The sequence below is a fragment of the Sphaerodactylus townsendi genome, linkage group LG01, assembly GCF_021028975.2.
Source record: "Sphaerodactylus townsendi isolate TG3544 linkage group LG01, MPM_Stown_v2.3, whole genome shotgun sequence".
In the NCBI taxonomy this organism is placed as follows: domain Eukaryota; kingdom Metazoa; phylum Chordata; class Lepidosauria; order Squamata; family Sphaerodactylidae; genus Sphaerodactylus; species Sphaerodactylus townsendi.
In genome coordinates this window covers 118,263,130-118,276,846 of record NC_059425.1, presented here as the reverse complement: position 1 = coordinate 118,276,846, position 13,717 = coordinate 118,263,130, and the positions used below count along the sequence as shown (strand labels likewise).

Genomic DNA, 13,717 nt, shown 5'->3' with positions numbered 1-13,717 from the left:
TTCTGAATGTTTGAAAATTGCAATGCTTGTTTAACCAGCATAAATTCAATATGCATATAAAAGGCATAAAACTCTAAACAATTGTTTGCTGAAGGTCATGCTCTCTCTCAGTCCACTCTCAAGAAGCTTGAACTCTGAACAAACACAGGCCATGACAGTAACTGCATCTCAATCTTGAAGTAAATGGGTATGTTGGAAAGCAAATGCATCTTTCCCTGCAATACCCTACAGACTTTATGCAACATGGCACACATGGAGAGGCTTAGTTCCATTTTGCGCTTTTCCACCAGTAGTGTTGACTGCATACCTTGAGAGATGGGTGATATGCTTCAGATTCTGGCTTTCCACTCTATATCCCTTGACTTTTGCTCTCAGGATAACAGTAATTATGTTGTGTTCTGTTGGTGGGATCTTTCTATGTAATTTTGTTTTCGGGAAATACGCAGCTATAAAGAGGAGTTCTGACAACCAGTCCCCACCCTCCAATGCATGCTTCTGTGTTAACTAAAGCAAAGCTAAAGCAAAACTCCATTTCACTCTAACACTTACACTGGATGTGATAATGTATTTTCCTTATCACATTTCCATGCTGTTCCTTGGTGCTGGTGTATATGACCTGGCACTATGGTATATGCCCCTTATTCTGGCGCAAGTGGCATTTATTCCAGTGCCAAGGTCACATGGCCTTTACAGCACTTTTGGTCCCCGCCCCCCTTTGGATTGCACTGTAAATGTATAAAACTTAGGAGATAAAATCATGCAGCAACTTTAAAGTTCCAATATGTCTCCTGATTTAAAAGGACAACTGTGTCATCTTGTACAGTCCAATCGACCAGTTAATATCTGTCTCTGAAGTCCTGATCTCTGATCTCTGTGCCCTGCCTTCAGAGGTGAGGTGGATGGTGACTAGTCAAGAGGACATTTACAGTGACACTTGGCCTTTAGGATATTATCCCTCTTAGAGATCACCTGGTACCTACTGTCCTGCCTTTCAGGTACCAGGCCTTAGGCTAGTAGCTGAGAGGTTGGTTTTTTAAACTATTTTATTATCTGATTCTGGTCTAAGGTCTGAACATCTCTTGCCTGGAACACTGCTGGATTGGGGTAACCATGAGTCGGTTGACTTGATATGACTCAATAAGTTATGATTCTTCTTGTTTCTATAGTGATATTTTATGACCATTTAATTATGGTTTTATCTGTAAGTTGCCTGAAGCAGGACTCTGGAGAAGTAGCGCAGGAATTTCCTAAATATACTTACTCAATATCAAGTCAGTATAATATTGGCTATTTTCACTCCTTTTCCAAATAACTGTCATACACTAAGTTGATATGTACTTCCAGGTATGCATTACAACCTGAAGATCTCTTTCCTTATAAGTTACCACCAAGTTTAGACTACATCAGTGTACATTGAAAGTACAGATGATGATGATGATGATGATGATGATGATGATGATGATGATGATGATGATGATGATGATGATTTTGTTCCAGTTTGTATCTCCTTGCACTGTACGTACAGTTTGATATTACTCTCAACTTTCACACTTATGGTCCAGAGGAATTCAGTTTGGAAGATTTCCAAATTGATACACTCCTGCCAAAGTTCAGCAGTATAAAGATCTTGACAAATAGGGCTCTTCTCTCCAAATTAAATAATATAGGACATCACTGATAGAACATGGACTTACATCTGTTCCTCTTATGTAATCAGCATTTCAAAACATTTTTTTCAGATACTTACATTTTAATTTGTTCTTGTGTTGATGCATTGTGATTTTTATTTACAGAAAATTCTAATTGAACCATTATTAATTAATGGCCCAAGGATCACTGATAAGAAACTTGTTATTGCAACAGGAGCAGCCAACACTGGGTTGGTGGTTGCCCTAAGCCTCCCCTTTCCAGCTTCTGAGCAGCTAAGATGCTTTTCTATGTGTCTGTGTAGCTACAAAGATAGTTCCTTGAAAATTAAAAAGGAACAAAACTATATATTGCTGGAATAGGCAGGACCTGCTGAGTACTACCACGTACTTTTTAAGCTGATGACATGCAGAGCAATCATACTGGGGAAACCTTCAGCAAATGGCAGCAGGGAGAATTCTTTCAGCTGCACACAAAACATTGGGTGCAAGCGGAGGGTGAAACTTGTAACTTCTCCTTCCTGTACCATGAGTTCAAGGAAGTTTATCTGCATTGATGTGTCAAAATTGATAGACATTTTGATAAACATTTTGCCCCCTTCAAAATTCCCTTGTCTTGGGGTTGAATAAGTTCATATGAAAGCAGACTTTGTTACTACATATAAAAAACACAGTATTTGTAAGGGGTGTTGTGTGGTTTCCGGGCTGTATGGCCATGTTCTCAAGATGCAGGCGAAACATCAAATGGTACTAGAACACGCCATACACCCCAGTGATTCCGGCCATGAAAGCCTTCAACAATACAGTATTTGTAAGGCTTAGCACAATTAATTGTTGAGTATTAAAAAAATAGGTGGATTATTGAGTGGAAGAAATAGAAATATAGTGATCTGAGAGTTAAGGTCTCACTTAATCAAAAATTCTGCTTGGAGACAAGTCATGACCTTTCAGCCTCAGCTGTCAGCTCCCATCATATGAACAAAAATGAAACTTTAAAGGCTGGACCTCTGAAGCAAAAATGTTTGTGAAGCATTTTGTATACTGTACTGTATATGCTTTTAATCAGTTTTTTACTATTGTTGTACAGTAGTTTATGCCAATAAAGGCTTGCTTGCCTATATTTGAAAATTGCAACACTTATTTTTGGTAAAGTGCATAATTTGGATTCAACCTGGATCCCAACCTCTGTTGTGTCATGACATGCCCCTTGGAGCAGGGGTATATTCTCAGCATAACCTATGTCTCAGGATTACATCCTTTTGAGATTGTGATAATAAAATGCAGTGAGGATACAGGAAACACACAAACACAGTTCTCCTGGGAGGGAGGATGACATATGAATTTAATAACAGAAAACTTCCTTAATATATTTTTCCATATTTCAGAATGTGGAAGCTATCATATACAAACATTTGCCAACGGGGGTTTCAATTTTTATTTTTGCACAGATGTGGGTTATTTTTATACACAGAACATTTTTTACCTTTCAAGATGGAAGGTCTTCATTAATATCCCAGCAAAACTTGACAGGCAGACTTTCCATCCTTTTTCTAAAAACACTGTCAAACCTTTCACTCTGTGCTATAGTCATTATGTTTTTCCAGTCCCCAATAGTACCTAGTATAAGAAGGGAGGGGAGAGAGAAGAGAGAGAGAAGAGAGAGAACATTGCAGTGAAAGCAGTCAGACAGACATAAGTAACTTCTGTATTTTATTATGATGGAAATTAAATTCTAACAGTCTAATCCTAAACAGTTCCATTTTACTAGGCCCTTTTACTTCAGTGGATTCAGAAGTGTGCAGATCGGAAAGATTGCATAGAGGAAACATAATCCTTTACTTAAAGTTTAGAAGTCCAGTCCTATGACTGTTCGGCTGCCTCAGTGTGAAGGATGAGGATCAAGGGATGCTGATACCAGGAAAAAGACTGCAGTAGGTGCATTTGCCTAGATGTCATGAACAGGCAATGGCAGCAGTGGGGGAGGGTCAACATCTACCAATTCATTGGCAGCTCAAAGACCTCTAGCACTTTCTCGACTCAAGCAGAGAAATGGGATACTGCATCTACAAAACATAGAACCTCTACATTAACCCTTAGGTCGATTCTGCACTTGCATTATCAACCTAAGTTCGAGCTGCGTTCTACCTAAGTGCTCTGCACAACCACTGGGATCGATGTGGTTTTGTACCAGCTTTGCCCTGGGTAACGGTCAAATGTCCGACTCCAGTTGGGAACTACTACTTTTTCAAGGAACCACGCTCGAACTCAGCTTGATTCCAGTTAAGTGCGGAATCTCTGGTGCCAGGAGTCCCCCATTCAGCCAATCACAGCTGAGTGTTTCGGGCATGCGTACAGCTGGCCAATCAAAAAACACCACCTTCGTCCCTCCATTCCTGTGGCAGTTTTTTTATAATGTGTGTGGGGATAGACGGAACATGGCTGTAGCACAGTAGCCAATTGGGACGGAGCGGCAAAGAGGCACAGGATGATTCCACCCTCCGAGCTGGGATCAAGCTGGTTGCAGTGTGGAACAACAATGGCTTCGACCTAGGTCAGTACCCTTCTCAGGGAACTGGGTCGAACCTATTTTACTCATGTGCGGAATTGTCCTTAGAGTCCATAATTCTAGTGTGATTTCACTTGATCCATTCAAATTCTAGATGAACTGAAGGGCAGTTCTTGCGATTTCTGATTTAATTGGGATGATCAGGTTTATAGGTGAAAAAATAACCTCAGGTCTTGTTATATATACCAAAGCATATAATCATCACTGTGTTATATGAGCCACTCTTTGAATTTAATTTACTCAAATACTATGATTATATGACTACTGGGTTTGAGCCTAATTTGAAGCCCCAGTGATTTACCTTTGCGAAGAAAACGTCCTTTGTCATGGTCTAAGAGATCCGCTGGTACGTTTTCATAGTTTGATCTGGGATCCAGTCTCATTTTATCAAATGTAGCCATATCCACAACAGTCTGTAACTCTTTCTCAGTCAGCTTCTTTCCTAGGAAGCTGCATATTTTCAATACAGAATTTCTCAGGTCCTGTAATGGGACATGGCTTGGGGTGAGAACATCCAGAACTGAGAACATAGGGACCCAGTAACTAAAAGAATCAGGCATGAGGATAATAAGAGGATTCACACACAACTTACATACCACAAGGATTAAAGCTGAATCTGGATTTAACTTGTCTTAACTGATATGTGCTTCTAAAATATATTTCTTTGTCATAATTAAAGACAAAGTCTACAGTGTTGTATTAGATATAATCTTTTGATGACAGTATACATGTCTTTGTTATTGCATTATAATACAGTATGACATTTAGTACACATTATTTTGTTGAAAACATTGTGGCCTTAAGTTTTTTGGTAATAGTATATCAGCGATGTATCTTTGAATTAAATATACATCTGAATTCTTTATCATACAGCTGCATGGAATTGTTACTGTAATTTGCTACCAGAGCCTTTGCTAAATTCATATGTATGTTTGCACTAGTTAATTCTGACTTTACATTATTATTTTTTTAGCAATTGTGGCATTATTTAATTCTTTATATCATTTTTAGGTGCTCTACCTCTTATCAAATCTTTACAAATGTATCGACTGGTAGATACCATCCTTATTTCTGAGGATTTTCCTTCAGCTTAAGGTGTTTTGATCCATTCACCTGTAATATAACTCATTCAATTGGTTGTAATATGTAATAGTATATTAAGAACCGACTTTAGTTGAAGACTGTCAAAATGGGATTGCCTGTTCCCATTACTGCTAATATTTTTCTATTAACATGTATATTTCCTTACTACTACAATATTTTTGTTCATTGTTTGCTATTTATCTTTTGGGCACATTTTGTCATTTTTGTAGATGCTTTACATCTGTTTGTTGCTTGTTTAATCTTGTGTGGTGTAAATAATCTATATATATATAAATCTATCAGTACGTTTTTCTGCTGACAGGTAATCTCCCAAAGTACTGGACCGATTGCTTTGAAATTTTCACACAATGTCGCATTCGCGTGCGGCCAGGTTTCCATACTGTTTCCTCTCCTCCTGTTGTGTTCATGTCACAGCTGTGCCAGTTATTGTGTACATGCCACACCTGTGACAGTTGGAACCACAGTTCTGTTCCGCAACAGCGCCATCTGCTGGCCATCTAAACAACACCCTCTGATACAAGGGAAACAACCATGCCTTCCTTGAAAACCGCTGCTATCTGGAGTGAAAAAGATGGGGTCCGCCATCTGGACATGGCCCACCCACCCTAGAGGAGGAAGGGGAAGGTGAGGGAGGGTTTGGGGGTTTGCTTGACCAAAAGCTCTGAAATTTGAACACAACGTAGCTTATGCCTCCCAGCGTGTTTTAAGCTAGATAATTCACCTCCAAGGGAAGGGAGTGAAAGAGACAGGTGGCGGGCCCACCCACTGTCCAGGTGGCGGGCCCACCCACCCTAGCAGAGGAAGGGGAATGTTAGGGAGGGACGGGGCAGGGTGCCATGCAAGGGAATGGGAGAGAGGGAGGGGAGTGAGGGAGTCCTTGCCCCTCCCCTTCCTTGCAAGCATTGTGCAATGACACATGTTCAAACCGTTTGCTTCCCCTTTTCTTTCTTTTCCACTTCACCAGACTGAGTCACAGCAACACGTGACCGGGCCTGCTAGTTGATTATAAAGTGTGTATTATCACTCCCTTTGTCTATTTTGAAAGTGACTAAACATCATGGGTGAAGATGCCTAATATATGTCAGATGACGAAGAAGAAGAGTTTGAATTTATATCCCCCCTTTCTCTCCTGCAGGAGACTCAAAGGGGCTTACAATCTCCTTGCCCTTCCCCCTCACAACAAACACCCTGTGAAGTGGGTGGGGCTGGGAGAGCTCCAAGAAGCTGTGACTAGCCCAAGGTCACCCAGCTGGCGTGTGTGGGAGTGTAAAGGCTAATCTGAATTCCCCAGATAAGCCTCCACAGCTCAGGCGGCAGAGCTGGGAATCAAACCCTGTTCCTCCAGATTAGATACACAAGCTCTTAACCTCCTACGCCACTGCTGCTCCTTCTGGTTTTCTTGTACTTCACCTTCACAGTTAACAGCCTTACCTTCTTCATTTCTTCATAGGTAAGGAAGAGAATATTGAAGTCATCCTTGTGAGCATACCAGCCTTCGACATGGTCTAGCCAGAAACTAGCTAGAACTGATGAAAAACAAATTTATTTTGGGATTAAAAATCAAGCAGGTATAATTGAGAACTGTTGTTGTAAAGTTGTGTGAGATGACAAGTTTCAGTTCCAGTTTTACGTTGGTCGTGGATTTTTAATACTTCAGTTCCCCTTGTTGCATTTTATGGGTTGCCACACCTTCATGTATACATACATGCTAGTTAATTTCAAAATTAAAAAGCTAAGCTGGCAAGCTTACTCCATGGAAAGGGTATGAAAGAGGCACCTGATCAAAACAAAGAGTGGCTTTCTTGGGTGAGCATTTTTTTTCCTTCGATAATTTAGGACAATGTAGTGCTGTGTGGTTTCCAGTGATTCTGGCCGTGAAAGCCTTCGACAATACATAGCACAATGTACATTCTGCCCCTCAAGAACTGCTGGAGCCAGCTCACAAAAGAAATATGATAATCATTACAATTAACAAATCATAAAAACCAAATCAAACCCCCCCAAACCTGAGCATAAAACAGCACAAAACATTTAGCAGTAGAAATGGTTTAATTTGGTGCTGTAGAAAGAGTATTGTATGTCTGGAAACTGGTCCCTTAAAGCTTCTATTCAGACAGTGGCTCAGGGTGACACCTGGAAGAGATTGAGGCTTTTCTCTTTTGAAGAATTCAGCAAGCTGCTTGTAACTTCAAAGACTCAGATAAGGGAAAGGAGAGAAACTTGGGCCAGCTCAAGTCACTGAGTAGGGTTGCCAGCTTCAGGTTGGGAAATACCTAGAGAATGCGGGGTGGGGGGGAATGGAACCTAAGGAGAGAAAGGATTTGAGGGGGGAAGGGACTTTAGTGGGGTATAATGCCATAGAGTCCACTTTCCAAAGCCATCCAGGGGAATTAATCTCAAACCAATATCCAATGGTGTATAGCGAATAAGTTCCAAACCACAAAGATCTATCCTGCTAATTGATAAGCCTCACTATAAAATGTACAGTGTGTCTATTGTGCTAGTGTGATTCCTAAACATCCACATCACTATACCTAATGGAGTACCACTATTTACTATTGGCACAGAACAAATACCTATTACCAAACATACAATTCTACTCATAATACAAACATACAACTCTTACTCACAACATACAATTCAGACACACAATTAAATATACAAACATCCAAGAGCCCATTAAGAATGTGGAGGTTGGGGGTGTTAGCCCTCCCAGTTTATATTATATTAGCTGCTTCTTCTTGGACTATGAAAACAAAACAACAACTCAATTGTCCATAACAAAATTGCAATTAGGCACAACTCTTTGAGATCATCCAAGTAGGTATGCCTTCTCTTTTCTCTCCGCCTGAGCATCTAAAATGGGCTGCGTGTGTATTCCATGTTTTCCAAAAGAATCTTCTTCAGTAGAAGCTCAGCATAAGGTCAGTCAGTCATCTGATAAGGGTCTATTACAAAGTATGAGGCTTATTCAAATCAGGGAGCTAATCCTATAAGGGGAAGATTTTGTACTTTGACATCAGGAAACAGGGGTGCCAATGCTGGAGAATGACGGAGCCAAAGAGACAGACGTCAACCTTATTTATTTTTTTATCCATTCAGCAGAGGGAGGAAATGAACCTTAATCTATCTGATAGGACATTAACAGCAGAAGAATTAAGAGTTCTGAACTTGGGGTTAGGATTTGTTCCTAAACCTATTTATGATTAATTCAGTACACAAATTGACTTTTTATTTATTTATTTATTTATTTATTTATTTATTTATTTATTTATTTATTTATATTTTTATACCGCTCTATCCCCGAGGGGCTCCGGGGATGTTAAAATGTTACGACTAATAAGATTGAAATAGTTCTTTGGGGAAGAAAAATCAGGTGGCTATAATAAAGAGGATGTATTCAAACCACAGCCAACATTCCATTCCCAAGTTCACAATTTGGATCTTCAATTATTTGAAAAAAAAAAGGTCTTACATTATATAAATGTAATTAATTTCTACATTGTACTCAATTGAATGTAGTATGGCATTCTGAATAATTTTTTCTACTGTTTCAATTTGTTTATTCTCTCGAACCTGGAAAGGGGTGCAGGGACAAAAATAATTCATCTTGCAGCTATAAAAAAAATCCTTACCTTCACCAGCTAAAAATCTTTCCATGAAATCATCAAATTTTTCTGTTGTTTCCAGCATGACTGACATTTTGCTAAAATGGTAATAGGAAACCAAGACATCCTTTGGGTTTCTTGACACATAAATAACCTGTAACAATACTGACAATTACAATAAAACTCAAAATGCTCTACTGGATTAAACCCATGAAATGAAGCAAGCAGCAATGAGACTCAGCTTTCATATCTGACTCTCCCAGTATTCTCCTATGTTGTCTCTATGTTTCCCATTGCTTCAAATGTATTTATATTGAGGGGGTAGTAATAAAGCATTGTTTCTAGAGGATGCTTCATGAGGATTGACCCTAACTAAGCACTCCCTCCCATTTAATAGGCCATGTACCCTTTCTACCCTGAGCTGGATGACAGAAGCTAACCTGATCTCATCAAATCCTGGGTGCTATGCAGGGTCAACTCTGGTTAGTACTTGGGTGGGAGACCACCAAAGAAGTCCAGGGGGGCTGTGCAGAGGCAGGCAATACCAACCCATCTCTGTACATCTCTTGCCTTGAAAACCCTGGGGTTGCCAAAGGTTGGCTGGAACTTCTGGGGCCCTTATGCAGACCGTCTTTTCACATTCAGTTTTTTTGCAGCATTCAAGCTGGAACCTTTCACTCTGGAGAAAATGACTTTGTTCTCACCTGGTGCTGAGCCTGCATAGGTTTGCATAGCAAAACTATCTTTTCTCCCAGGCATTTTGTTAATATTTTCCTACTGAAGCGATATGGATTCATTTTACTCCATACCCTGTTTCCATATTTTGCCTTTTGGTATGACATAGTTTGATTATGAAATCTTTTTATGCTTTGCTTTTTTGTGTTCTCTCTTAATTATTTATCAGTAGCAGTGCTGACTGCTTTGTTGTTTTTTTAATGAATTGATACATGGTGTACACTGCTTGCTATTACTGGTATATTTATTTGTATTGTATTAATCATTGTTAGTTACTACTGAATTGTTACTATTAATATGCTGTTAGCTACTTTGGTACCAAGCTAGTAAAAAGTGAGAAGAATATCTTTTAATCAATAAATGTAAGTTTATTTCACTCTTTTATCCTGTAAAGCTACAACTTCTACACATAGTAATTGAGATTGTCACCCATCACATGGTGGGATAGGGATTATTCCCTCCCTTCATCAGTTCCCCTTTCCCAGGTGTACACAGTTTCATAAATGAGTTTCATTCATGAATTTCCCACTGCCCAACTAGTTTAATCCTTCTACATGTGGGAAGTTAGATACTTGTTATTTTTGCTCTGAAAAAGAATTAAAATGTGCTTGCAATGGAGCAGTTATATAAGCACTTCATTAAAATTAAAAAGCACAGTTTAGACTTCTTCAGAGTTGCAGAAACCCATAAAAATCAGCTTGGATAGGAAAGATGCAGCTGTCCCCCTTACCTTTGAATTACAAAGATCACTATTGAGACCAACATAATTTGTAATTACACATGTTCACCATAAAAGAAAGAGAGGCTTGTAGAAATATCTGCAGAGGGTTAATATTGTCAGTGGAAACAGAAATAGAGGAAGACATTGAACCATATGAAATTATAAAAGTTGCAGGCCTTACTTTTGCTCTTCTGTTTCTTAGCCCGTTGGGTACCAAATAATAGGGCAGATGGCTTGCAAAGAGCCGAGGGGATGGGCGACTGATGTAATCCATATCATGGATATTGTATTCCAGCCAAGGGACTCTATCTATTAAGTCTGTGTCCTCAGTTCCATCTCGATGACCTTCATGATGAATCAGACTTAAAATGTTCTGAGTCCATATTGTGCCTAAGAATAAGAATAATGTTGTTATTGATTTAATATCCCAAATATACATAGAAGTCAGTAGTGTAAAACAAATGCTTTTAGACAAAATTCCTGACTTGAATGAATGGATAAACAAACTAACAGAATATGCAATGATGGTGAAATTAATGTCTTTAGTGCATAATAGAGAAATTACAGAATTTAGAGAGAAATTACAGAGCCAGCATGGTGTAGTGGTTAAGAGCAGGTGCACTCCAATCTGGAGAACCAGTCAATCTAATGGAGGGCTTTTTGGCAATGCAAGGTGGCAAAATACAAGAAACTCAACCCCTTCACCAAAAAGCCCTTCATTGGGCCCTAGGTATGGCAAATCAGCAGGCGAAGGGCCCCACCATCTCTACAACTCTCAGCACCCGTCCTCACTCGGATTGCATCACAAGTAAAGGAACATTGTAGCAGTTTCTTTTCACATTGCATAATCTTCCATGCCTCCTGAATCATTCAATACATTATATAAACTATTGGTACATGTTCCATGGCAATATAGGAGGCATTTCAAAAGCAGCCTAGTAAAAATCAAGTTATTTCTTACAAAAATATGTGTAGTCTTTGTTCAGTCTTACCTGATTTGGGATAAGTGACTAGAAATACATCACTATCTCTGATTTCAAAGTCTTCCAATGAATCTAAGTATTCTGCTGTAGCAAACTCGGGTTGGAAATAGAATCCTTTGTGTTTGAAAAGGTACTTCATTGATGGATGCATTGATAACACTGCTGGTATAATAATACAACAATTCAGAGTAGTTTGTTGTGTTAACAGTAGAATGAGTAATATCCTACCTTTCACTGGAAGAAGTTCTTTCATCTCAAGAGCCTTGTCAACCTAAGGGGTCTTCTGCTAAAGGAAGAACCATTTAAGTTCTAGGAAGGCTCCTTGTGCTGGCAAAAAGTTGCAAATTTTGTTTCTTGGAGTGATAGGATATACATCATTAGACATGCAAATCGATTTCATATGGTGTGTATGAATGCCAGCATTCCCTTGAAAGTTTTGTATGCATTCTACACTAAACAGTGACAGGGGTCTTTTCAAATACACAAGCAACCAGTTCTAATTCACCTCAGTGGTTTAGTATAATTCATCATGCAATATAAACACCAGCAGGGAAACAAGATGAGGTTCATAAGACGGCTCACAAGCTTTTGAGTTGCATGGAATGCTGCCTCTGGCAATGGCCTGGTTAGCCATTAAAACACCAAAAATACAAAGGAGTATGGTGAACTAATAGAGTCTTTATAGCATTTGTTTTAATGGGCTAAGCCCTATTTCATCAAATCTGTGAAGTGATACCTCAGTCAATGAATATATACATAGAAGGAAAATACGGGTGGTGAATTGTGAAGGAGGGTTAAAAGTTGAAACTTGGAGAGTCTCATAAGGCATGACACTGGAAATTCCAGGAATGAAAAAAAAAGGATGTTGCGGCAAGGAAAGGAGGAGGAAGAGGCACAACAGCAGGCAGCCCAATGCAGCCCCTTGCTGCTGGGGGATAGGGGGTGGGAGACTGAATGTACCCCTCCCCCCACATAAAACATTCCCCTCTGTCCCCTCCATAAATACACATCTGGTCCAAAACACTGCTGGCCAGAACTCTGGTTTCCTTCTGAGAATCCCTGCTGCGTATCATAGGCTGTTTCTCATTGCTTCCTTGCTCCTAGCGCTGCTCCTTGGATCTCCAGTGCATCTACACCTGGGCCCCTCCATTCCCAGACCTCAAATGCCAAATTTAAGATTGTAGTTCTCTAAAACTTCCCAATTTCTTCCCTTCTACTCTCTGCAAGTGTGCCCTTTGGTTCTTTAGTGCCCAATATAGATACTTCACATTTTTATTTGTTTATATTTCACTAGAATTAAAACCAGTTGTGGAAAACAAATGCAATGGGTGCTAGAAAAGTAGGTGGGTAAGGGTGTCCACTGAGCAGGGGTAAAACATCCTGCCTTTCTTCCCCTTTGGGCCCAAGCCTTATCTGAAACAGTAAGGGGCTTCTCCTCCTGAAGTAGGCTAGCCAGCTGCCAACTGTCCCCTTCTGCATCCCCATCTTTCTGATGTGCTTCCTCACTCCGAGACTCGGCCTGCACACCTTTAAAAAGCTCTCTCCGAACCCACCCAATAGCTTCCAGACCTTGCCAGATGTTGGAATAGGAGATTTCTGCATGCCTGGACAATGGGAGGCACTGTGTATTTCTAAGCTCTTCTACGTTGGTACCTTTTGGGGGTTTGCTCTCCTTTTCTGGGTTTGAGAACCGTTACCCACCAACTTCCTTCTCCTTAACCCTGCAGCCATTCAATCTCTTCTTCTCCTTTGCCCTGAGCCATGGACATGGCTTCCTGCTTCGTGTGGGACTTTCCCACAGAAGCAGATCATATTTGCACACATGTGATGGCATGTGGGCAACAAAAGTGCCCACTTGTTATAGGGAAGTTATTATTTAGACTAGGGATTCTTTCTATCTTCCTTTCACCTGGAACAAAGCCTGAGAACAGAAGCTATCTGAATAAATTTAATTTTTCCACTGGCCCCTGCTTCTTTTTTGGAATGCTGATGGAATGTGTGACAATTGGCTGAAAGTGAGTCATCATCTCACATTCTATGCAAATTATGTTTTTGGATTTTGTATACAATAGAATGCTTTATTTGTGTTTGCAATTACCGGTACTCTCTCACACACATATCCACTTCATAATCTCATTTTGGGGTAGCCCTATTGAGATCCACCTTGGTATTCAAAAGCTATAAGGTCTCACATCCTTGGCTGTTTCTGCACAGGGAAATAACAGCGCCCTAGGGATGGTGAAAACACCATCCCTGGAGTGCTGTTCGCACAGGTCCTGGCCGGCCCTGTGCGGTGTGAAGGTGCCGCTTTCAAACCTTGCTCATTAAGCAAGGTTTTTGAAAAGCGGCATCTT

At 40.0% G+C, this 13,717-nt stretch overlaps 1 protein-coding gene across 1 annotated transcript; it reads right to left on the bottom strand.

The window, feature by feature from the left end:
- Positions 1-2,958: 2,958 nt before the first annotated feature.
- LOC125430453 (amine sulfotransferase-like) lies at positions 2,959-11,557 on the bottom strand. The gene is made up of 6 exons (XM_048492357.1): positions 11,373-11,557; positions 10,562-10,770; positions 8,952-9,078; positions 6,748-6,842; positions 4,514-4,694; positions 2,959-3,263 (listed from the first exon to the last, which is right to left on the bottom strand). The coding sequence occupies exons 1-6, from the start codon at positions 11,512-11,514 to the stop codon at positions 3,133-3,135; spliced, it is 885 nt and encodes a 294-aa protein (XP_048348314.1). The 5' UTR covers positions 11,515-11,557; the 3' UTR covers positions 2,959-3,132.
- Between the last annotated feature and the right edge of the window lie 2,160 nt (positions 11,558-13,717).